This window comes from Sciurus vulgaris, assembly GCF_902686455.1.
Source record: "Sciurus vulgaris genome assembly, chromosome: X".
Taxonomy (NCBI): Eukaryota; Metazoa; Chordata; class Mammalia; order Rodentia; family Sciuridae; genus Sciurus; species Sciurus vulgaris.
The window spans coordinates 79,422,556-79,448,458 of record NC_136471.1 but is presented as its reverse complement, the minus strand read 5'-3'; the positions used below and the strand labels follow the sequence as shown (position 1 = coordinate 79,448,458).

At 36.5% G+C, this 25,903-nt stretch overlaps 1 protein-coding gene across 1 annotated transcript in view; it reads right to left on the bottom strand.

Annotated features, from left to right (window-relative positions):
* The window catches only part of TEX11 (testis expressed 11), a 316,643-nt gene that overhangs the window by 209,183 nt on the left and 81,557 nt on the right, over positions 1-25,903 (bottom strand). Inside the window, exon 9 of the mRNA XM_079124942.1 lies at positions 11,347-11,432. Within this exon, the coding sequence (XP_078981068.1) occupies positions 11,347-11,432 (86 nt within the window). The remainder of the gene's footprint in view (positions 1-11,346; positions 11,433-25,903) is intronic.

Here is a 25,903-nt window from a genome sequence, read left to right as displayed (position 1 = left end):
AATGGAATAATATTCAGCATTCAAAAGGAATGAAATCCCATCATTTGTAACATAGACAGATACCTATATCATTATTTTAAGTGAAATAAGTCAAACACAGAAAGTCAAACGCTGCAATGATCTCACTCATGTGTGCAATCTAAAAAAGTTAATCTCATAGAAGTTCAGAGTGAAATGGTAGTTACCAGAGGCTGGGGAGAGGGTGGAGGGAAGGATGGGGAAAGGTTGATCAATGGGTACTAAGTTACAATTAAAGACTAAAAATTTGTGGTGTACTAGTAGACAGTAGGGTAACTATAGATAAGAATTACAAACTGTATATTTTAGAGGGCTACAGTTGTAGCTCACTGCTAGAGCACTTGCCTGACATGTACAAAGTCCTTGATTTGATTCCCAGAACTACCTACATAGATGATAGACAGAGATAGATAGACAGATGTAAATTAAACTACTCTCAGCACAATATTAAAAACTATAATACATAAAAAGCTGGAAGGATTTTGAATGTTTTCACCATAAAAAATGATGAATGTTTGAGGAGGTAGATATGTTTAATCTGATATAAACAGTCTATAATGTATACATGTATTAAAACATCATATGGCATCCCAATAATATCAACTTTATGTTTTTATGTATCAGTTAAAAAACAAATTTAATTGATAAAAATGAAGTTTTTACTTTTAGATTGAGTGGGTATCTACAAATTGTATATAACCTATAGTCTAACAAATTTACTGTTCTCAAAGAATTAAGCCTGTAGCTGGGCATAATCGCACATACCTGCAATCCCAGCAACTCAGAAGTCTGGGGCAGGATGATCACAAATTCAAGACCGTTCTAAGCAACTTAGCGAGAGCCTGTCTCAAAAATTTAAAAAATAATTTAAAAAGGGGCTGGGGATGTAGCTCAGTAGTAAAGTGCCTCTGGGTTCAATCCCCAGTACCATCCCTTGACCCAATTAAGCCTGTAGAAAGTATGCTCCTTTTCCACAGCCTCCTTCTAATATAAAATGTACAGAAGGTACTTATTAGCAGCTATTAATTTCTGCTTGTAACAATAACTGCTCTCAACAGTTTTCTTAACACATGAATGTAATTAAAGCACAAAAAATTGTTCAAGATTGACAGTATATGATAGAAATGTGAATGTTTGTTTTCATATTTTACCTCAAAGTCAACAAGTAATCCATGCTGATTTGACTGTGATAAAATTTAGAATAAACTTGTAGAGTGGCCACAGTAGTTTTCATTGGCAGTAAATAGCAAATACATCACCTAAAGACAGCAGCAGCCACCACATTTTGGACAGTTTCTATTTCCCAGGCATGTTACACTCTATAATATATGCATCATTGCATCTAAACCCCACCACAGTTCTAAAAAGTAAGGATCATAATAGTAACAATTTTGCAACAACATCATATACGACAACATACTTTTCCTGAGTTGGCTTGTTAACTAGAAAAATAGTCAATGTGCTAAAATTCTTATTGTTAATAATATTGATAGTTACTTTGGCCTTCTTGTAAACATTAAAATATGATAATTTTTCTTCAAGGGAAAATCACTTTTCACCAAATCACTTTTTAAGATTTGTTTTCAAATGTTTTATTTGAGTATTATAATTATACACAACAGTAGACTAAATCACTTTTATATCACCAAAAATGTGAGAAAAATACTCAGATTTAAATTATACATAATAACTAGGGCTAGAATTTATATTCTTCCTGTTTTCTCCAATATCAATCTAGTGATGAGAACACAAAAGCTTCATACTATGTTGGTACTCTACAAATTTGTTATTATACATATTTTATGAGAATATGACTGCTGATCAAATTATCTCTATTAAAATACACTACAAATTTCATACACATAGTTAGCTTATGGTGTGGATGTCAGTCATGACCATTATTACATTTTCCTTTCATAAGATTTTTTAAAAATGATAACAGTTGTGGAAGCTAACCCACAATAAGTGGGGATTAAAAAAAGAATGGAAGCTCAGTGGAGTAGATAAAGGGGAATGAAGGGAAGGGAGGAAGGATGAGAAGAGGAAAGACAGTGGAATGAATTTGCTACAATTTTCCTATGAACATACGTGAATATACCACAGTGAATCTCACCATCAAGTACATGCACAAGAAATTAATTTAAAAAAATAACTATGGGTAAATGGCAGAAAGATCACTAGAGGGAATGGAGCAGGGGATTGGGGGAGAGAAGGGAAGAAGAAGTACTGGGGACTGAACTAAAATAAGACATAGTGCATGCTTTTATAATTATGTCAAAATGGATTCTACTGTCATGTATAACTAAAAAGACCCAAAACAAGTGTACCCATGGCATATATGAAAATAAGCTACATGTCATGCCACTTCAAGTGTCGGCCAATTCTTATGACCAGTTCTTAGAGAACATTTAATATGATTCCTAATGTAGTCTCATTCTTGACATAAACTTTATATTCTTTTTTTTTATTTTATTGTAAACAAATGGGATACATGTTGCCTCTCTGTTTGTACATGGCGTAAAGGCATACCATTTGTGTATTCATAAATTTACATAAAGTAATGTTGTTTGATTCATTGTTATTTTTTCCCTTCCCCCCACCCCTCCCACACCTCTTTACCCTCTATACAGTACTTTCTTCCTCCATACTTGCCCCCCTCCCTAACCCTAACTCTAACCCTAACATTAACCCTTCCCTCCCCCCCTTTATGTGTCATCCTCCACTTATTAGCGATATCATTTGTCCTTTGGCTTTTTGAGATTGGCTTATCTCACTTAGCATGATATTCTCCAATTTCATCCATTTGCCTGCAAATGCCATAATTTTGTCATTCTTTATGGCTGAGTAATATTCCACAGTTTCTTTATCCACTCATCAATTGAAGGGCATCTAGGTTGGTTCCATAGTCTGGCTATTGTGAATTGAGCAGCTATGAACATTGATGTGGCTGTATCTCTGTAGTATGCTGATTTTAAGTCCTTTGGGTATAGGCCAAGGAGTGGGATAGCTGGGTCAAATGGAGGGTCCATTACAAGTTTTATAAGGAATCTCCACACTGCTTTCCAGAGTGGCTGCACTAATTTGCAGTCCCACCAGCAGTGTATGAGTGTACCTTTCTCCCCACATCCTCGCCAACACCTGTTGCTTGTATTTTTGATAATCGCCATTCTAATTGGGGTGAGATGGAATCTTAGGGTGGTTTTGATTTGCATTTCTCTTATTACTAGAGATGGTGAACACTTTTCTATATGTTTATTGATTGCTTGTACATCTTCTTCTGTGAAGTGTCTGTTCATTTCCTTAGCCCATTTGTCGATTGGATTATTTGTATTGTTGGTGTAGAGTTTTTTGAGTTCTTTATAGATTCTGGAGATTAGTGCTCTATCTGAAGTATGATTGGCAAAGATATTCTCCCACTCTGTAGGCTCTTTCTTCACATTACTGATAGTTTCCTTTGCTGAGAGAAAGCTTTTTAGTTTGAATCTATCCCAGTTATTGATTCTTGCTTTTATTTCTTGTGCTATGGGAGTCCTGTTGAGGAAGTCTGGTCCTAGGCCGACATGTTGAAGATCGGGACCTACTTTTTCTTCTATAATCTGCAGAGTCTCTGGTCTGATTCCAAGGTCCTTAATCCATTTTGAGTTGAGTTTTGTGCAGGGTGAGAGATATGGGTTTAGTTTCATTCTGTTGCATATGGATTTCCAATTCTCCCAGCACCATTTGTTGAAGAGGCTATCTTTTCTCCATTGCATATTTTTGGCGCCTTTATCTAGTAATAGAAAGTTGTATTTATTTGGGTTTGTGTCCGTGTCCTCTATTCTGTACCATTGATCTACCTGTCTATTTTGGTACCAGTACCATGCCGTCTTTGTTACTATTGCTTTGTAATAAAGTTGAAGTTCGGGTATTGCTATACCCCCTGCTTCATTTTTCCTGCGAAGGATTGCTTTAGCTATTCTGGGTTTCTTATTCTTCCAGATGAATTTCATGATTGCTTGCTCTATTTCTGTAAGGTACGTCATTGGGATTTTAATTGGGATTGCATTGAATCTGTATAGCACTTTTGGTAGTATGGCCATTTTGACAATATTTATTCGGCCTATCCAGGAACATGGGAGATCTTTCCATCTTCTAAGGTTTTCTTCGATTTCTTTCTTTAGTGTTCTGTAGTTCTCATTGTAGAGGTCTTTTACCTCTTTTGTGAGATTGATTCCCAAGTATTTTATTTTTTTCGATGCTATGGTGAATGGGGTAGTTTTCATAATTTCTCTTTCTGAGGATTCCTCACTTATGTATAAAAATGCATTGGATTTCTGAGCATTGATCTTGTAACCTGCCACTTTACTGAATTCACTTATGAGATCTAACAGTTTTCTGGTGGAATTTCCTGGTTCCTCTAAGTATATAATCATATCATCCGCAAATAGGGATAGTTTGAGTTCTTCTTTTCCTATTCGTATTCCTTTAATTTCCTTGGTCTGTCTAATTGCTCTGGCTAGAGTCTCAAGAACGATATTGAATAGGAGTGGTGAAAGAGGGCATCCCTGTCTTGTTCCAGTTTTTAGGGGGAATGCTTTCAGTTTTTCACCGTTTAGAATGATATTAGCCATGGGCTTAGCATAGATGGCCTTTACAATGTTAAGGAATGTTCCCACTATCCCTATTTTTTCTAGTGTTTTGAGCATGAAGGGGTGTTGTATTTTATCAAATGCTTTTTCTGCATCTATTGAAATAATCATGTGATTCTTGACTTTAAGTCTGTTGATATGGTGAATTACATTTATTGATTTCCGGATGTTGAACCAACCTTGCATCCCTGGGATAAAACCCACTTGATCGTGGTGCACTATCTTTTTAATATATTTTTGTATGCGATTTGCTAAAATTTTATTGAGAATTTTTGCATCAATGTTCATTAATGATATCGGTCTGAAATTTTCTTTCCTCGATTTATCTCTGTCTGGCTTGGGTATCAGGGTAATATTGGTTTCATAGAATGAGTTTGGGAGGGTACCCTCCTCTTCTATTTCATGGAATACTTTGAGAAGTATTGGAATGAGCTCTTCTTTAAAGATTTTGTAGAACTCGGCTGAGAACCCATCTGGTCCTGGACTTTTCTTTGTTGGTAGGCTTTTGATGACCTCTTCTACTTCATTACTTGAAATTGTTCTATTTAAATTGTGTATGTCCTCCTCGTTCAATTTAGGCAATTCATATGTCTCTAGAAACCTGTTGATGTCTTCAAAATTTTCTATTTGGTTAGAATATAGATTTTCAAAATAGCTTCTAATTATGTTTTGTATTTCAATCGTGTCTGTTGTGATATTTCCTTGTTCATTCCGAATTTTGGTGATTTGGGTTTTCTCTCATCTTCTCTTTGTCAGAGTGGCTAAGGGTTTATCAATTTTGTTTATTTTTTCAAAGAATCAACTATTTATTTTGTCAATTTTTTGTATTGTTTCTTTTGTTTCAATTTCGTTGATTTCAGCTCTGAGTTTAACTATTTCCTGTCTTCTACTACTTTTGGTGTTGGTCTGTTCTTCTTTTTCTAGGGCTTTGAGCTGAAGTGTTAGGTTGTTTATTTGTTGATTTTTACTTCTTTTATTGAATGCGCTCCATGAAATAAATTTTCCTCTAAGTACTGCTTTCATAGTGTCCCAAAGATTTTGATATGATGTTTCTTTGTTCTCATTTACCTCTAAGAATTTTTTAATTTCCTTCCTAATATCTTCTGTTATCCATTCATCATGTAATAGCATATTGTTTAATCTCCAGGTGTTGGAGTAGCTTCTGTTTTTTACTCTTTCATTTATTTCTAACTTCAATCCATTATGATCTGATAGAATACAAGGTAGTGTCTCTATCTTCTTGTATTTGCTTACATTAGCTTTGTGGCATAATATATGGTCTATTTTAGAGAAGGATCCATGTGCTGCTGAGAAGAAAGTGTATTTGCTCTTGGTTGGATGGTATATTCTATAAATGTCCGTTAAGTCTAAATTATTGATTGTGTTATTGAGATCTATGGTTTCTTTGTTCAATTTTTGTTTGGAAGATCTGTCCAGTGGTGAGAGAGGCTTGTTAAAATCACCTAGTATTATTGTGTTATGGTCTATTTGGTTTCTGAAATTGAGAAGGATTTGTTTGACATACATGGATGAGCCACTGTTTGGGGCATAGATGTTTATGATTGTTATGTCTTGCTGATTTATGGTTCCCTTAAGCAGTATGTAATGTCCTTCTGTATCCCTTCTGACTAGTTTTGACTTGAAGTCCACATTATCTGAAATGAGGATGGATACCCCAGGTTTTTTGCTGAGTCCATGTGCATGATATGTTTTCCCCCATCCTTTCACCTTTAGTCTATGGGTATCTCTTTCTACGAGGTGAGTCTCTTGCAGGCAACATATTGTTGGATCTTTCTTTTTGATCCAATCTGCCAGTCTATGTCTTTTGATTGATGAGTTCAGGCCATTAATATTCAGGGTTATTATTGAGATATGATTAGTATTCCCAGTCATTTGGTTCATTTTATGTATTTATTTATTTATTTATTTATTTTGAGACGACTTGGTTCTTCCTTTATTTGACAATTCCTTTAGGATAGTTCCTCCCATTGCTGATTTGTTTCTTTGTTTTTCATCTCTTCCTCATGGAATATTTTGCTGAGAATGTTCTGTAATGCTGGCTTTCTTTTTGTAAATTCTTTTAGCTTTTGTTTATCATGGAAGGATTTTATTTCATTGTCAAATTTGAAGGTAAGTTTTGCTGGGTATAAGATTCTTGGTTGGCATCCATTTTCTTTCAGGGCTTGAAAAATGTTGTTCCAGGCCCTTCTAGCTTTTAGGGTCTGGATTGAAAAATCTGCTGATATCCGTATTGGTTTCCCCCGAATGTAATTTGATTCCTCTCTCTTGCGGCCTTTAAAATTCTGTCTTTATTTTGTATGTTGGGCATTTTCATTATAATGTGCCTTGGTGTGGGTCTGTTGTAATTTTGTATATTTGGAGTCCTATAAGCCTCTTGTACTTGATCTTCCATTTCATTCTTCAGATTTGGGAAATTTTCTGATAGTATTTCATTGAATAGATTGTTCATTCCTTTGGTCTGTTTCTCTAAGCCTTCCTCAATTCCAATAATTCTCAAATTTGGCCTCTTCATGATATCCCATAGTTCTTGGAGATTCTGTTCATGATTTCTTACCATCTTCTCTGTTTGTTCAACTTTGTTTTCAAGGTTAAATATTTTATCTTCAATGTCTGATGTTCTGTCTTCCAGGTGTTCTATTCTATTGGTTATGCTTTCTATGGAGTTCTTAATTTGGTTTATTGTTTCCTTCATGTCAAGGATTTCTGTTTGGTTTTATTTCAATATCTCTAACTCTTTATTGAAGTGATCTTTTGCTTCCTGTATTTGCTCTTTTAACTGTCGATTGGTGCGATCATTCAGTGCCTGCATTTGCTCTTGCATCTCGTCATTTGCTTCCCTGAGCATTTTAATTATGTACATTCTGAACTCCCTTTCTGTCATTTCTTCTGCCATGCTGTCGTTGGGTTTCATTGATGTAACATCTAGATTTGTTTGCAGCATTTTCTTTCCTTGTTTTCTCATATTGTTCAGGTATCAGTTGACCGCTGTGATATTGCAGATTTCCTCTATTGTCTTATAATATCCCTGAAGATTTCTATTATATCCCCTCTTAGTCTTCAGTAGCCTGAAATCTTGGAGGAAGTTGATAATGCAGTGCTCCACAAGGGAGCTGACTCCCTAGGTGTGGTGGCCTTCCGGTGGGGTATATTCCCTGCTAGTGGGCAGAGGTACCTTCACTTGCTGATGAATGGTCATCCAGAAGGGAAGTAGGATGTGGGGTGATGCAAGACCAGTTTGGCCTGTGTCTCTGATTTTACAGTCCTTTTGGGAGAACCTCACCCAACAGGGAGGAGTCACCCGGTGGGGAGGTCTCCCTGGTCGGTTTTCCTCCCAGAGGTTCCGTTCAATTCACAACTACCGCCTGGGCTGGGCAGCCTTCTTCTGCAATGTTCCCAGGGACCCGGACCTACCTCCTGGGCCTGGAAGCCTCACCCTTCGCAAACGAATCTCCTTAGGCTGCCTCTCCTCAGAGAAGCTGCCCGCAGTCCTGGAGCCTTCGCTCCGCCCCTCAGTTTGTCTGTGGGGCCCTTCCACCAAGAAGCCGTCTAGGACCCTGCTCTGCACTTTGCGCCTGGCTATGCGGCCCCTCCTCTGAGCAGCCACCTGGAGCCCCTTACAATCGCTCCGAGTCCCAGTGACCCGCCACACACCTTTTCCTCTGGCAGCCACCTGTTGTTCCGTGCGGTCGCTCTAAGACCAAGTGACCCACCACGCACCTCTTTCTCCACCAGGCAGTCACCCAGAGATCTGGTGCGTCACGAGTCCCAAGAACTCACTGTGCACCTTCTTGTCCCGACTGCCTCCCGTAGCCCTGGTGCAGTCACTTCGAGCCCAAGCACCCCGCCGCGCTCCTCCTCCTTCTCCAGACAACCCCCTGTGTTCAGGAGCGGATGCTCTGGGACCAAACCACTCACCACGCTGTCCCACCGGATAGCCGCCCAGAGCCCTGGCGCAGCTGCTCCAATTCCAAGCGACGTGCCGAGCCTGTATTTCTCCTTCTCCTCTGGGCAGCCCCCTGTGTTCAGGGGTGGTCACGTTCAGTCCAAACAGCTCACCAAGCACCTTCTCCTTTGGGCAGCCTCCCAGAGCCCGGGTCGGTTGCGCCGAGTCCAAGCGCTGTGGTGAACAGCCACCTCTCCAATACTCCCAGTTGTCTGCGATCACTGCTCCGGCGGGGGGAGGGGCATCTCGCCGGCAGCTTTACTTCACAAAAGTTCCCTGCTTTCGGGGCTACTGCCCCTTCCGGGACGCCTGCCCCGTCCGGGACACCTGCCCAGTGGGAAACACTCACCCGGCTGCTTTGAGTTGGTCCCAAGTCTCTCAATATTTCCTTTTCTTGAGTCCTGAGTCCACGCTGCTCCTCCGGATAGCCGCCCGGAGCCCTGGCGCAGCTGCTCCAAGTCCAAGCGACGTGCCAAGCCCGTATTTCTCCTTCTCCTCTGGGCAGCCCCCTGTGTTCAGGGGTGGTCGCTTTCAGTCCAAACAACTCACCAAGCACCTTCTCCTTTGGGCAGCCTCCCAGAGCCCGGGTGGGTTGCGCCGAGTCCAAGCGCTGTGGTGAACAGCCACCTCTCCAATGCTCCCAGCTGTCTGCGATCACTGCTCCGGCAGGGGGAGGGCAGCTCTACTTTGCAAAGATCCCTGCTTTCGGGGCTACTGCCCCTTCCGGGACGCCTGCCCCGTCCGGGACGCCTGCCCAGTGGGAGACTCTCGCCTGGCTGCTTTGAGTTGGTCCCAAGGCTCTCAATATTTCCTCTTCTTGAGTCCTGAGTCCTGGAGCAACACGAAACGCAGCCACCCTCTAGTCCGCCATCTTAAATCCCCCCAAACTTTATATTCTTAACTCTAGTCTCAAGTCTCCAGAAGCCATCCATATCACCAGCATTTTTTAACCTTTCCATTCCTACCTCCTTACCATTCCATTTTTTTGATAAGTCAATGACATAAACTTTGTGAGTGCTGTACTCCCCAGTGCTGTTAAATGCTGGAATAGAGCTCAGTATCATGCATTTTATGTAAGGTTCAGTTACAAGAAACCTGTGGTAAAACCTATGCTGAATTAGTTAAATTCTTCAGTGTATTTCAAAGAATTAAATTTATTAAAAAATGTGATTCATGGGCTGGGGATATAGCTCAGTTGGTAGAGTGCTTGCCTCACAAGCACAAGGCCCTGGGTTCAAATCCCCAGCACCGTAAAAAAAAAATGTGATTCATAATAAAAATTTCAGGTATGTTCCAGTCGTGTAAAGCAGTCTAAATTGAGACAAGTATACATTTTATAACTGCATAGAACCACTCAGTCAGGCACAGTTCTTTATACAGAGTTTGATCAACCTTTGAACAAATATTTTGATAGAGATATATAGGCCTATAAGTACTATAATCTCAATGATTGAACATGTATTTATCTCCTAAGATGACAAGTTTAATTTCCTTGTTCTTTTTTTGTTTCTTCTTTTTTTCCCCTTTTTAAATTTTTATTTTGACAGACTGCATTTTGATTCATTGTACACAAATGGGGTACAACTTTTCATTTCTATGGTTGTACACAATGTAGATTCACACCATTCATGTAATTATACATGTACATAGGGTAATAATGTCTGTCTCAGTCCACTGTCTTTCCTTCCCCGACCCCCTCCAGCCCCATTTCCCTCTACACAATTCAAAGTTCCTCTATTCTTCTCTTGCCCATACCAAATGCAATTTTCACAATCATTAAGACTATGGTTAAAATAATCATGGGAGTATCTCCAAATAACTAGAACTAACCCTTTATAGGTTAATACTTAGTGAACTGACTGGATTTTTTTTACTCCATAAGTGTCTGATATTCAAAGGACCTTATATGATAACGCCAGAAAAACACATTTTTCATACAAATTCATTTAACTAACAATTAATGAATAACTTATATTTTGGAATCTGTGCTGGACCTACATTTTCAGTGAAAGACAGGATTCTTAAATGTGATTACTATATTTTTATATTATTCTCTTGATACTTGATGTAGCATGGCAGTACAAATCTTAGTACAATACTCAGCATACACTAAGTGCTAAATATATACTTATTTGACAAATACCAAAATACCAAAATTCATCTAAGACTAGAAATTTTAGCTGTTCCTACTCCTGCCCATCCCTTTCCCCACCTTCTACTCAGGAGCAGTCAGACATCAATAAAGCGCTAGGCGTGGTGATGCACACATATAATCCTAGGGGCTTGGCAGGCTGAGACAGGAGGATCACAAGTTCAAAACCAGCCTCAGCAATTTAGCAAGGCCCTCAGTGACTCAGTGAGACCCTGTCTTTAAATAAAATACAAAAAAGAACTGGGGATGTGGCTCAGTGGTTAAGCATCCCTGGCTTCAATCCCTGGCACTCAGAAAAAAAAGTAGAAAAGCAAAAATCAACAAATCAACACAAAATTTCATACTCCTGATAGAGATACAAAGGATGAATTAATGCTCTTACAATATATTAAGAAGGGAATACATTTTTATATCAACTGGAAACATGTAAGAATAAAAAAAAATCCATGTTAAAGGAGTAAATTAATTAACATGTTGGCTTTTGAAGTCAGAGAAGGTTTAAACTTCCAAAATACCCTACAGTAAATACTAGCAGATCTCTCTGATAATTTCCCAAATTTACATTCATTTTTTGTTTATATTACCTAAGCCAGAAAGAACTTTCTTCATATTTATTACGCTTGTGGGTTTCTACTCCAAAGTTGTAACAGAGAACATGAAGATATCCTGTCTGTAAAAAAACAAAAAAGAGTAATGTGTCAGATTCATGATTTCCTTAAAGTTAAAAAGTAAGGATCAATAGTTGTGTGGAGTCTTTAAAACATACCCATAATGCATTCTGTACGTCAAAATAAATTTCCTTATCAGAACCTCTCAATTTATATAAAGCAAACTATAAAACATTCAAGATAAACATTACAATAGATTAGTAGTAGAAAGTGAAACATGCTGTGTAAGTTCAATGGAGAAATCCAATCACTGCCCAGCAAAACAATAGGCTAAAACATTGATTTGAGTTGCCAGATCTAGTAGGAGATGTTAAAGTAGGAAGTAGACTCAAAGACAAAAGTTACTATTGAGGAGAGAAAAATGATTGATTTTTTTTCAAAGTTAAGACAACCTTTTAAAATTCTAAATTCTGAAATATGTCCAAAGAACTATCCAGTTATAAGGTTTATTTAGAAATAATTGTTTTAATGGACCCTCTTGAACAACAACAAAAATTTCCTTTTTATAAATTACCATTAAGATAAAAGTAGAAGAAACAAATATGTGAATGGTGAGTGCCACAGGAAAGTACTCTTTTGTGGGTTAATCAGCATCTCAGTCCCTCCATTAATGCCATGTTTTACAGAAATTTCAAAATTCTAAGAAATGGAAGAAGAGAATTTTTTTTAAATTTTAATAATTTATCAAAATACCCCCTTCACCTATCCAGAATTAAAGAAATCACATATACAGAATTTGATTATACCCATATAAAAGAGTCCTTTATAAATTTTACCTGAGCAAGACTACAGAAGCTGATACTCAATTGAGAATCTGAGATCTGAGGCAAGTTATTCATAAGTAATGTGTAAAGACTTGTCTTTCTTCAAAAAAAACTTTCCCTTTGAAATACAGTACATTCAATAAGCAGAAATTCAATATGCATGCCTGAGCACATCAGACCTACTATATATTTGAATTTAAAATAAAGAATACTCTTGTTAATGTGTGTCTGGCATGAATCCATTGGTATTTAAATGCATTCTTGACACTTGAACAAAAACAGTTTAACTCATTACATGCCCCAGATCCCAAAGGTTCACACAGGGCCATCCAACTACATAGCTATACTGGAATAATGTAGCTCACACCCACTCACAGAGGCCTACAACTCAACTAAACTTGAACAGAGGAAAAGAAAAATAAATTTCTTGATGAACATTTATGTGTACTGAGCCTTTATTCAACTTCCTCAGTATTTGCCTCTACTCTCACAATATCTCCAAGTGTACTCATATGAAATGCTACTTCCTAGAGGAGAAAAGAATACAAAATAATTACAACCTTATAACAACAAAACTATAAAAGACAAAGTGTTATGGTTTAGATTTGAGGTGCTCCTTGAAAGCTCATGTGCGATAATTCAAGAAAGAAGTGAAATGATTGGGTTATGAGATCCTTAACCTAATCATTGACCTAATCCTTCACTTAACTGGATGGTAACTATAGGCAGGTAGGGTGTGGCTGGAGGAGGTAGGTCTTTGGGTAGATGCCTTGGGGTATATATTCTTTTTTTATTTTTCATTTTTTGGGGGGGTTATATATTCTGTCAGTGGTGAGGGTAGTATCCCTCTCTGCTTCTGAGTGTCATGTTCCCAACTGCTTTCCTCCACCACATCTTTCTGCCATGGGATGTTCTGCCATACTTTGTGCCCAGAGCAATGGAGTTGGCCATGAATGGACTGAGAAGTCTGAAATCAAGAGCCTCCAAATAAACTTTTCCTCTCCCAATTGTTCTTGTCAGGTCTTTTGGGGGCAGCAGCAAAATAGTTGACTAAAACAAAAAAAAATCTCTCAAAAGACCTGTACCAATTTTTTAATACAATGACCGAAAGAAAATGCTTTTACTACTAATACAGCTCCATTCATTTATTCTTTCAGTAACAACTATTTATCAAGCATCTCCTACCTAGTAAGCATTATTCTAGGAATTACAGATAGATCAGGGAACAAAAAGGACAAAAATCTGTCCTTCAGAAATATTTTAATGGGATTTTGAAGTAAAAAGATTCATAAAAACATTTGATAAAAGAAATATATTGCCCATGCAGTAGGCCCTGGGTTCAATTCCCAGCACTGCAAAAATAAAGTAGAAGAAAGGAAGGAAGGAAAGTCAGCCTAGTCTTCCACGGAACGCTAACATCTTACTTGTCAGAAAACGCACAACAAAACATCACTAAGAAAGCAGATCCATAAGTCTAATGCATACTCGTCTTATACAAATGGACCTATGGGAGCTCCAGGACACATGGTATATCCAGAAACTCCAGTCATTGCTACATCAACTGGACCAGAAATGACAGCTCCAACTTATGACAGCTCCTTTTTACTTTAAAATGCCAAGATGAGACTTATAGATGAAAAACAGAACTAAATTTGCTATTGCCAATATAAATGAGTTTGATAGCCAAACTTTCAGTTCAATACAAGATTTTTTATTTTTAATTTTTAATTAAAATGAAATTATTATATTTTTTTTTCCGGTTGGGGAAGAGCAGGTTGTAAGGTTTATTTTTTTTATTTTTTTTTATTTTATTGTAAACAAATGGGATACATGTTGTTTCTCTGTTTGTACATGGCATAAAGGCATACCATTTGTGTAATCATAAATTTACATAGAATTTATAACTTCATTTTCTGAAACTTATTTTGTAAATTAGGTTTTCAAAATCCAGAAAAAGCAAACCTATTATTTTTCAGTCCCAAGTTTCCAAGCTATTTTCCTTTCTGATTTTGTTGTCTTTTAAACATTTATAGATAATGTATTTTTATATTTTATTCAATTATAATGGTGGAGAAATAATCAAGTGATACTTGTATAGGTTTAAAATGTTTGCCTTTCAACCCCTCCCTTATTCATTTTTCTCTAATCTTCAGATATCTAAATAATAATCCACATAGCTTCTTAGTTATTTCTCATGGTGCTCTAAGATACAAACATATATCTAATTTCCATATATTTTTCTCTCTGCCTCTGATTAATAAAAGAGCATCACCTTCTGCCTAAATACCAACACTATACAATGATTTCTAATCTAGTTTTGGGATACGGGAAGAATGTCCCAGGGAAAAAAAGTTGGTTTATTTAATTCATTAATTCCTTTTAAGTGAATAACACTCTATCAGCTCCTCTTCAACTTTTATCCTATTGTTTCCTCTCAATATAAGATTTCCTGCTCTAAATTGTCAGGTCCCTTGTCTAACCCTTAAACCTCTCAAAAACATACAATCTAAATAATTGCATTGACCTTTAGAATTAAAAGCATGACTTTCACAATAGTATAGTTCTATCATCCACCTTCCAAATAAGATACAAACTCTTAATTCTCAATGTATAATAACCCTTCATTGGTAGTCCCATCCTGACAAAGGCATAATTTTGTTACACATCGTCCTGAATCCTCTAATTCAGCCCTTTCCTCTCTCTACATTTGGTTTTCCCTTTACCACCTCTAACACTGCACAAGATAGTTTTCTTTCCCTTAATACTATTCAAGTGTCTCTTTTCATGTTGTTTGATATACAATTCAATGTCCATGTACTTTAAAAAGATATTAAAGGTCTCTGTCCTCTAGTAATAAGTAATAAATAAATTATAAATAATCTGAAAGAAATAGCAACAGAGCCAATGCAAAAGGGACAGTAAAAACAAATAAATGTAAACAACCCAAGAAACTCTATAAAGTTATTACAAGTAATAAGAGGGCTGGGGTTGTGGTTCAGTGGTAGAGCACTTGCCTAGCTCATGTGAGGCATGGGGTTCGATCCTCAGTACCACATGAAAATAAATAAAAGATATTGTATCCACCTACAACTAAAAAAAAAATTAAAGTAATAAAGCTGAGAAACATTGTTAGGTATTAAATAAACATTTTAAAGAGACTGCATTCTTTTTTAAGACATAGACAGAGGTTTATTTAGGAAGGTAGATACACATTCAAGGGAGAATGTGGGCTGAGTGAGAAGCAGCCCTGATTTGGGCTGGGAGTTCAATATTTATAGAAGGGCTCTATCATGGCCTGGACTGGAGGTGGATTCTGGGTGGACCTGAATAATTTCAGACCAGTTTTCCTATGCTTATGTATTTACCTCCTTTTACAAGGGCAGGGGCCAAGGGTGTGGGCCAAGGTTTGCAACTGTTTTCTGCATCTCAATAGCCTGATTCTGCATTTCAATGGCCTGAAAGTGTTTCTCCATATTTCTCTCTCCTTATCCTAAATCCCTATCTCATGGAGGGGGCAGACTTTGATCCCTTAATCTTTAAGGATTGATTAGGGGTGAAGATCTGTATTCTGTGACTACTACAAGCTAACTAGGAAAGATGACGCTGCCTAACCAGGGATCAAAAGTTTCATTCTGACTATTCTAAAGAAGATAGACACTGATCTCAGTTGCAGGGACGGGTTGATATTCCTGTTACCATTCTCTTAACATGGGATTGTTGTACTCTGAAAGAAACAAGCTTTATTAGATTAAAAAGACCAGGGCTGAGCAATAGGAGCAGAAGTATAGTTACCAGAGGTTCTAAAGGTGGAAACAGTGAAGTGAGGTTAAGTAAGTAAGTGTTAATAGAGACTGCATTCTTTATACACCAGTGATATTTTAAAATTATAATCCTTAAAATGTTTATAATGGCAATTGAATGTAAAGTATTTTTGTAAAGAAAACTACAAAACTATATTGAAGGACATTTAACATTTTATATGAATTAGGGTATATCACATTCATGGATATGAAGTTTTAATATTATAAAGATAGTGAATCTGAATCTCCACATCATGTACAACCACAAGAATTGGATCCTAATTAGAATAAGATATACTCTATGTATGCATAATGTCAAAATATACTGTCATGTATTTCTAAAAAGAACAAATAAAATAAATAAATAAAAAGAAAGTGAATCTATAAATTAAATGCCATTTGAATCCATATCCCAATTGAGTTTTTCACCATTCATGACAAGCTATATCTAAAATGAGTATGGAAAAGGAAAAGGCCAAGAATTGCTAACATAATGCTGAAGAACAAGGAAATGGAAAGACATCCTATTTAGAATGCATTAAGGGACTGCAGTTGTAGTTCAGTGGTAGAGTGCTTGCCTAGCATGTATATGGCACTTAGTTTGATGCTCAGCACCACATAAAATAAATAAATTAATTAAATAAAGATATAAAAGTATAATAACATTGTAAAAAATAGAACGCATTGAATTGTATAATCTCCCCTGAAAATTCATGTCTACCTGGACCAATGAATGGACCTTATTTGGATATAAGATCTTTTCAATGTAATCAAGAAAAGGTTAAAGTGGATTAGGGTGGGACCTAAATTCAACGTGACTACTGTCCTTACAAGAAAAGTACCCCAAAATAATATGGATACATTAAAATATAATTCTAAAAATGTTCATCTCACTTATAGGAAGGTGGTAAAAACTGAACACAGAAACAACAAGCAGAGGGAAGGAAGAGAAAACCAAACCAAACAAACCCTGCATCATTGGTGATTTTTTTTTAACAAGAACTGTAGAATTATTTTTTCTCGTTAAACTATGTACATAAATACACTGATAAAAAATTAAAACTACATGCAACAAGTAGGGATAAAAAGTAAATCACACACATTTAAAAATAATGATGATAGCCTGAGCTAAAATTAAACATTGATATTTGTTAGAAGCATTAATGTTCTAATGGCTACACAGCTTCATAGCAGCCAAGAACACAAGTCTGGCCAAGCTTTCTATACAGTGTAGGTATTTAGTTTAAAATTATATAGCTCACTTAAAATTTAATGGAACATGCCATTACAAAGATTCTAATGAGTCGTTTTTAAGGCTCAAATGAATTTGAGTTTGGAATGAAATAGATAATCAAAAGTGAGTTGTGCTCTCCCAGATATGCAAAGCAATGGATAAAAAGGGTCAGAAAAAAGCAATTATGTGCCTGCTAGCCATAACAAGCTGAAAACTGTATTTTACTTCCAGAAGAGTAATTCATTCATGTGCCATGGAATTGGATTTTACTACATAAAGAAAAGTATAAAATCTTACATATTATTTTTCAAATATTTGACTACAAAAGGGTAAATTTATGTAGATAAAAGAATTAAAGAATTGTAATTCAAATTAGGCAGAATAGACCTCATTTAGAAGCTTTCCACCCCTACACGGCAGCAACTAAATCTAGCTGAACCTTGAATGAATTTCTTCAGGGGGTTTCAGAAACTAACTGGCCATTTTCATTGGGTCAATAAAAGTTTCACAATGAAATAAAACTCTGCACTGAAGATAAATTCTACAGGAAATAAAAGATTAAAATGAGGCATAAAAGCAAGTCAAAGCACACAACCCAACCAATCAAAATAAAACTAACGCTCCAAACTTTGAAGGGAAAGGTAAAACATTTAAGTAAACACACTACTAACAGAGATCATTGCTATAAAAAAAATACACATATAGGCACACAACCTCTGGGCTATGGACCAGGGATTCTCTAAATTGAGAGCTAGACATTTTTGTTCTGAAAGGACCTTTGAGATCATGTTGTCATACACTCATTTTACAGATCAGGACACTAATTTTTCAGAGCAGTGAAGTGTCACAGCTTGCCATACTAAGTGACTAGCTTCTACTACAATGCTGTACACAGATCACAAACACCGTCTTAGTACTTATATGAGTTTCAAATATCAAAGGAAGTCTCTGTGTTCTCCTTATATATGCCAAAAATTTTATATAAATACTCAAAATGTTTGAATTCTCTAACTCTTGTGTAACAAGAAAAGTCCATTCAATAAAACTTTGCTATGTCACAGTTATCCTGGATAATTTATTTATGCCACATACTTACAGAAGCTGGACACTGAACCATTATTTCTAACCATTTCATTGTTTGACTTCACAGCACCTCCATCAAGCCTGAAGGAGTGTTCTATGGCATACATTTACTTTAAAATAGAAACTAATTGAGTTTAACTTGCTTTAAAATCTGGTTTCTTGTTCTTTAGAACTTTATAAAATCATCTTTAAAGATTTAAGGACATCTTAATGTCAAATCGCCTATATCTGGTATCCAGTTTTTGTATACTTTCTCTTCCCATGGCAGTTGCCCCTTGAATTGTAAGTATTTTATAAGTTTCTTTTTATAGTTCTATAATCTTCCAGAAAGAGAGAGACTCTGAGGAGTGAGTGGTCTCTCTGGTGCAATTCCATGCTATTATTATAGCATAAGAAAGTATTATTCATCCATCCAGTACACAAGAATGTAGAGTCATCAGAGTAAGAGAATGTTGACATGGAGCAATGATCTTGCTTGGGAATTCAGAGCAGGGTGAGGAAGGTGACCACCTGGTGAGAGAGGCCTAAAATGAAGAGCCAGAGCATAATCAGGGAGAAGAGAGCATCCTCGCAGTGCTGAGGGTGTCAGATAAGATATGACATTAATAATATACATGAGGAATGATTATATACACAAAACTATATTAAGAATAATTGGAACAAGGCTTTTTGTTATTCAAAAAGAGAATTGGAAGTATGGAAAAGGAGAAACAACTAGAATGAATACTTCTTTGTTGGTCCAAAATAAAAGGTATCATGACTTTCAGTACAGGGGACTAGGGATGTAGGTCAGTAGTAAAGCATATGCCTAGCATACACAGGCTCTAGGTTCAATTCCCAGCACCAAAAAAGTAGTATTGTTGGTAATAATTTTCAGTATATTGGATAAAGATAGAGATGTATGATAGATGTTATAGGTAAACATGATGAAAGCATGTGAATGTGTGCATATCTATGTATGCATATGTTCTTTCTACTGAGAGACCCCAAGAGCAGTAACACACTAAAAGCAATAAGCATACCTAATGCCTAGATTCTGGCTTCCCCATAAAGATTTTCCTCTGAAAGGAGTAAGAGGTCCTGAGAAAAATAGCTAATTCCATGGCTTGAGCAGGAAAGTATGAAACGATTCTGGACTAGTTAATTGTACCAGAAAAGAAAGAAGTGCTCAAAAGTAATGGTAACATGTGAAAACTAAACATAGAAGTCAGGTGACACCAGAAAGCTGACTAGGAGATTCTAATCCTCACTCCTCCAAAAGCAATAACTTAACCACTATCCACAGACAAAACAAAAACAAAAACAAAACAAACAACACTCTAAGTGAGCTCCTGAGCCCAATTAATAAGTGAAATAACATACTGGATAACAAAAATTGAGGATAATTGCACACAAAATGGTAGAAAGAATAGTTTCATTTTACCTGCAGCTCCCCATCCTCCAAGTCAAGACAGCTCAATACCTAAAGGTATTCCCTGAGGTGCAATTTCCAAAGTAGAAGGAAAGCCCCTTACCACTGAGGAAAACTGCAGTCTTCACAGCAGAGGATCCTCTGTGGCCTTTTGCAAGATGAACCTCAGCTATTAGAGAAATCCAAAGCCCACACACCACTGTATTTTAAACTACAAGAGAACACAGCTCAAGGAAATCTGAAAAACAATACATGAACAAATCTTGAAGTTCAACAAAGAAATAGAAATCACTAAGAACCAAATTAGGGGCCTGGGGTTGTAGCTCAGTGATAGAGCACTTGCCTAGCACATGTGAAGCAATGGGTTTGAGCCTCAGCACCACATTAAAATAGATAAATAAAGTTATTGTGTCCATCTACAACTAAAAAATATTTTTAAAAAGAACCAAATTAGGATGGCTGGTCATGTGTATGGTCCTGGGTTCAAACCCAAGCACCACACAGGCACACACACAAAAAATAACGATTTCTGGAGCTGAAGAACACAATGGATAAACTGGAATATGAAACAGAGACTAGGTCAAGAAGAAAGTATCAGAGAATATGAAGACATGTCATTTGATATATTCAGTCAGCGGGAAAAAAAAAGAAACAGAATGAAGAAAGCCTACATGGTTGAAAGGACACAATTAAGCAAACTGGTATATGTTTTATAGAAGTCTCAGAAGGAAAAAAGAAAGAGACAGATAACTTACTTAAAGAAATATTGACTAAAAACTTCCCAAATCTGAAAAAGTAATTATACATCCAAATTCAAAACACCCAAAGGACACAAAATGGGTTGAACATAAATAGGTCAACATGACATAGAAATTTAGGATACAAAGAAAAAACTTAGTCTCTAAAGGAGAATTGTCCCAGTTTGAATGTGCAACAAGTGACTTGTGAACAACTCATTACCCAGAAAAAGAAGTCTAAGGAACAAAAAGGGATCAAAATATATGAGTACATTAAACAACACGTTAAATACATGTTAACTTTTCAATTCTCTATAAGTTTTCTGGAAAGGAGCAAAGCAGGAACAAATCCTTAATATGAAGAAACCATTAGTGTAATATAGCTAGGGGATAACCTTTGATTGAACCATGACCCTCTGGCCCAATCATCAGATTAACTGCTAAACCACCAGAGATATTGATAGAAACCTAAATCCACATGGCAGACCAGACCTTCTAATGGGGAAACATGATCTTGTTCGATATTTTCCAATCCTGAGGGAAGTCCAGCCCCTTTGGATCATATATATTCTTCCTACTTATGCATCCTACTAAAACTTGTAAGCCTTGGAAGCATGTCTCTCTTGAGATAGATTGCATTCTGCCCTTTCACTTTCTGATAAAATTCTTCAGTTTGCTAAAACCTGACACACATTTAAGTTCTTTTCTGTGATTTGGTCAGGAGACTGGAAGGTTCAAGTAGAGGTCTCCTCTGCTTCTGTGGAGACCTGCTTGGACCTCCTTGTGGTAACACACACCGAGACACATTGTAATTAAATCATCAAAAGTCAAAGACAGGAAAATTTTGAAAGAACCAAGAAAAAACTGCTGGACATAAACACTTTTAGAGAGGAAAATCTTACTCTCCATTCAGTGCAGTAGCACTTCCATGACGATGGGAAAAACCCTTGCCTTTTGCCCTCTGTCGCTTGTCTTACCATTGCTTGGTCCCAAGTGCAACTGCAGATATGCATGGTTACTGGATAGAAGACTGAAAGGGGTATATCGAGGAGCCTAGAAACTACCAAGAAGATCAAAGAAAGAAGGTATCTCAGAAAAGCAATACCATAAAGTTGATTATAAAGTCCTGAGATAATCCCATAACCTATGCAACTACAGAGCTGATCCAATTTGCATTATCAAAGTGTTTCATAACTGAGCTAGGTACCAGGTACCAGACTGACCAATGATTATTGCATATTCTAAAGGACACTGTAGGGGCTGGGGGTGTAGTTCATTTGTAGAGTGCTTGCCTAGCACATGTGAAACCCTGGGCTTAATCCTTAGCACCAAAGGAAAATAAAAAGAGCACGGCAAAACTGTTCCACAGAAGACGAGCAAATGTGGTTTGAATCTGACTGGGCTGATTGCCTGCTGAAATAAAAATATTCACATTTCCATAAAATTTAAACTAAGCCCAGAAATGAAAAACATAAAATTAAAAATATCTAGAATACAGCCAGGTGCAGTAGCACACACCTATAATCACAGTGGCTTAGGAGGCTGAGGCAAGAGGATTGCAAGTTCAAAGACAGCCTCTGCAACTTAGCGAGGCCCTAAGCAAATTAGGAAGACCTTGTCTCAAAATAAAACATAAAAAGGGCTTGGGATGTGGCTCAGTAGTTAAGTGCCCCTGGGTTCAATCCTCAGTACCAAAAAAATTTTAAGAAACTAGGATTCAAAAATTATTACTGAGTGTATAAAAACCTTTGAAAATCTCTATTTACATAAGAAAAGACAATCAGCAGAAGTCAATGATGATATAACACAAGGTTTGGATTATCTGGTAAGGACTTTGAAGCACCCATTTTATTTTTATTTTTTATTTAAAAAAATTTTTTAAACTATTTTTTTTTGTGGTGCTGGGAATTGAACCCAGGGCCTTGTGCTTGCAAGGCAAGCACTCTACCGACTGAGCTATCTCCCCAGCCCAAACTATTTTAATTTTTAAAAATGTGTTCTAATTAGTTATACATGACAGTAGAATGCATTTTGACATATTGTACACAAATGGAGCATAACTTCTCATTCCTCTGGCTGTACAAGCTATAGAGTCACACCAGTCATGTAATCACACATGTATATAGGGTAATAATGCCTATCTCATTTTACTGTCCTTCCCATCCCCACCACACCAACCCTCCCCTCACTCCCTTCTACACAAACCAAAGTTCCTTCATTCTTCTATACCCCACCCCCCAATATGGCACCTATACCCCACTTTGAAGCACCTATTTTAAAACTAAATGTATGAACAGTCATGAAATAAATAAAAATATAAAGTCTCAGCAAAGAAATAAAATAAGGGTGAGCAAACTAAGACCTGTGAGCCTATAAAGACAGTGAGATGTTATTTTTACATTTAAAAACATATTTTTAAAAGATTATGCAGCAGCCTACAAAAATTGAGGAATTTATTTTTCCTCAATAGACCTTCCTTGCAAAAATGTTAAAAGAAGTTCTTCAGACAGCATGAAAATTATATGTAAGTAAGAAACTCAGATCTATATAAACAAAGGAAGAACATCAGAGAAAAAAAGAAGGTAAAATAAAAATACTTCTCTTATTCTTAGTTGATATAATAGATGTTTGTTCAAAATAATAAAAATATATATGTAATTATATATACTTGTATACAAGTGAAATGAATGTCAGCAATGATACAAAGAATAGGAAGAAGGAATTCAGATTTGTTTTTTGCAGTGCTGGGGATCAAACCCAGAGCCTCATACATGCTAACGAGTGCTCTACCCCCCTTAGCCACACCCTCAACTCCAGAGTTATTTTGTGACTATAAAGTTCTCATACTACTTGTCAAGTAGTATAGTGTTACTTGAAAGTTAACTTGGATTGGTTGCAAATGTATATTGCAAATTCTAGGGAAACCACTAAAATTTAAGAAAGGAATATAACTGAACCAGGCCTAGCTCACATGGAGCTGAGGCAAGAGGATTGCAAATTCAAGGCCAGCCTTGACAAGTAAACAAGACCCTGTCTCAAAATAAAAAATAAAAACAATACTGCAGAGGTAACTCAGTCGTAGAGCACTTACCTAGCAAGCACAAAGCAGCCCTGGGTTCATTCCCCAGTGACTAACACACACACACACACACACACACACACACACACACACACACACACACAAACAACTGATATGCTGAGAAGAGATGATAAAGTGAAATCATACAAAAGGTGAACCACAAAACGCAGAAAAAGAGTTGACAAAAATAGAAATAAGGAACCAGGCAACAAACACAAAATAGTAACAAATGTGGCAGATATTAACCAACTATATCAATAATCACCTTAAATGACAACGGTGTAAGTGCTCCAACTGCAACTGAACACAATGGGTTTGCATCTCTATGAGTGCAAAGCCAGAAAGCACAAGCAGGAGATAAAAGAATGGAGAAAGATTTGTTACCTGCAGCATGTAAGGAAAACATTAGATTATTTTCAAGGCAATAATCTCCCTGAAGAAAGAGATTTTATGGAGATTTTATTTGGGAAACCTATACATCTTCATATAGGAAAGCACATTAGAAATGAACACATTTCAGAGCATACTTAGTTTAACATGTACATTTCTGAGTATGCTCAATTTGAAGTTATAATTAAAAAGGAAGGATGTCACACATATCTGGGCACACTCAGCTCAAGGTCATAGAGCACATGTATAAAAAAGGAAGAGTATTATCAATCTTGTTTATCTTTTCAAATAACTCATTCTGTTTCACTGATATTTTGCATTTTTATTCTCTATTAATTTCATTTCTGATCTTAATTATTCTCTCTCTTCTATTGGTTTTGGAGTTAGTTTCTTCCTGCTTTTCTAGACCCTTGTGATGCAGCATTATCAGAATCTTGCTATATTTTTAATGTGAGCACTCAAAGCTATAAACTTTCCCCTTAGTGCCACCTTCATAGTTTCTCAGAGATTTTAGTATGTATCATTGTTCTTATTTGATTCCAGGATTTTTAAAAAATTTGCCTCTCATTTCTTTAGCAATCCATTCCTCATTTAAAAGAGTATTATTCAATCTTCATGTGATTATGTGGTTTTTATAAGTTTTCTTGTGATGGACTTATAATTATAATCCATTATATCTGATAAGATGCACAGATAATATCTTTATCTTTTTATATTTGCTAAGACTTGTTTCATTTGTTTGTTATTTCAACAATCTCAGAGTGCTGGGGATTCGAACCCGGGCCTCCCGCATGAGAGGCAGGCACTCTACGAGATGGGCTATTCGGTCTGCACTAAGACTTGTTTTGTGTCCTAAAACCTGGTCTACATTGGAGGAGGTTCCTTGAACTACTGAGAAAAAAGTATATTCAGCCATTGTCAGGTGATATAGTCTATAGATATCTGTTAGGTCCATTTGACTTATAGTGTTATTTAGGTCAGAAGTGTCTTTATTTTGTGTCTGGATGACCTGACCCTCTTTAAGAGGGGGCATATTTAAATGACCAAAAATTGTACTGGGTGTATCTAGGACTTAAAGTCAATAGTGTTTGTTTTATGTAATAAGGTGCAACATTTGGGGCATAAATATTTACTATCTTTATATCTTCTTGGATGGTTTCCTTTCACAATATCTAGTGACCTTCTTTGTCACTTCTGATTACTTTTTGCTTGAAATCTCCTTTGCTAGAAATGAGAATAGCTACTTCTGCTTGCTTTCGAACTCCATTTGCATGGAAGATCTTTTTCCATACTTTTACTTTCAGTCTGTGGATATCTTTGCTTGTGAGTCTCTTGCAAGCAGCACAGGGCTGGGTCTTGTTTTTTTATTCAATTCTGTGAATTTGTAGCTTTTAATTGGAGATGAGACCATTTTCATTCACAGTTACTATGGAGAGATGTTTATTTCCAGTCATTTTGGTTTGTTTCATGGATTTAATATTTTTAAGTTTCATTTGCTTAATTTTTATTTTAGAGAGCTTCACCAATTTGAAAACTGTGGGGTTTGTTTTTTAGTTCTTCTTTCTGTAGTTATCTCTTTGTATTTTCTATAGTGTAGGTTTAGTGTTCATGAATTCTTTTAGTTTATTCTTATCATGGAAAGTTTTTATTTTTGCTTCAATTCTGAATGAGAGATTTTCTGTATATAGCAACCTTATCTGGCAATTGTTTTCTTTCAGAGCTTGAATAATCTCATTCCAAGCCCTTCTGGTGTGTAGAGTCTATGTTGAGAAGTCTGAAGTTAACCTTATTTGTCTACCTCTATATGTGATCTGATATATTTCTCTTGTGACTTCTAAAATTTTATTCATACTCTGTCATTTTGATTATGATATGTCTTGAAGAAGAAGCTCTTTTCTGATCTAGTCTATTTGGAGTTCTACATGTATCCTGTATAAGGATGTCCATATTGTACCTAAGGTTTGAAAATTTTTTT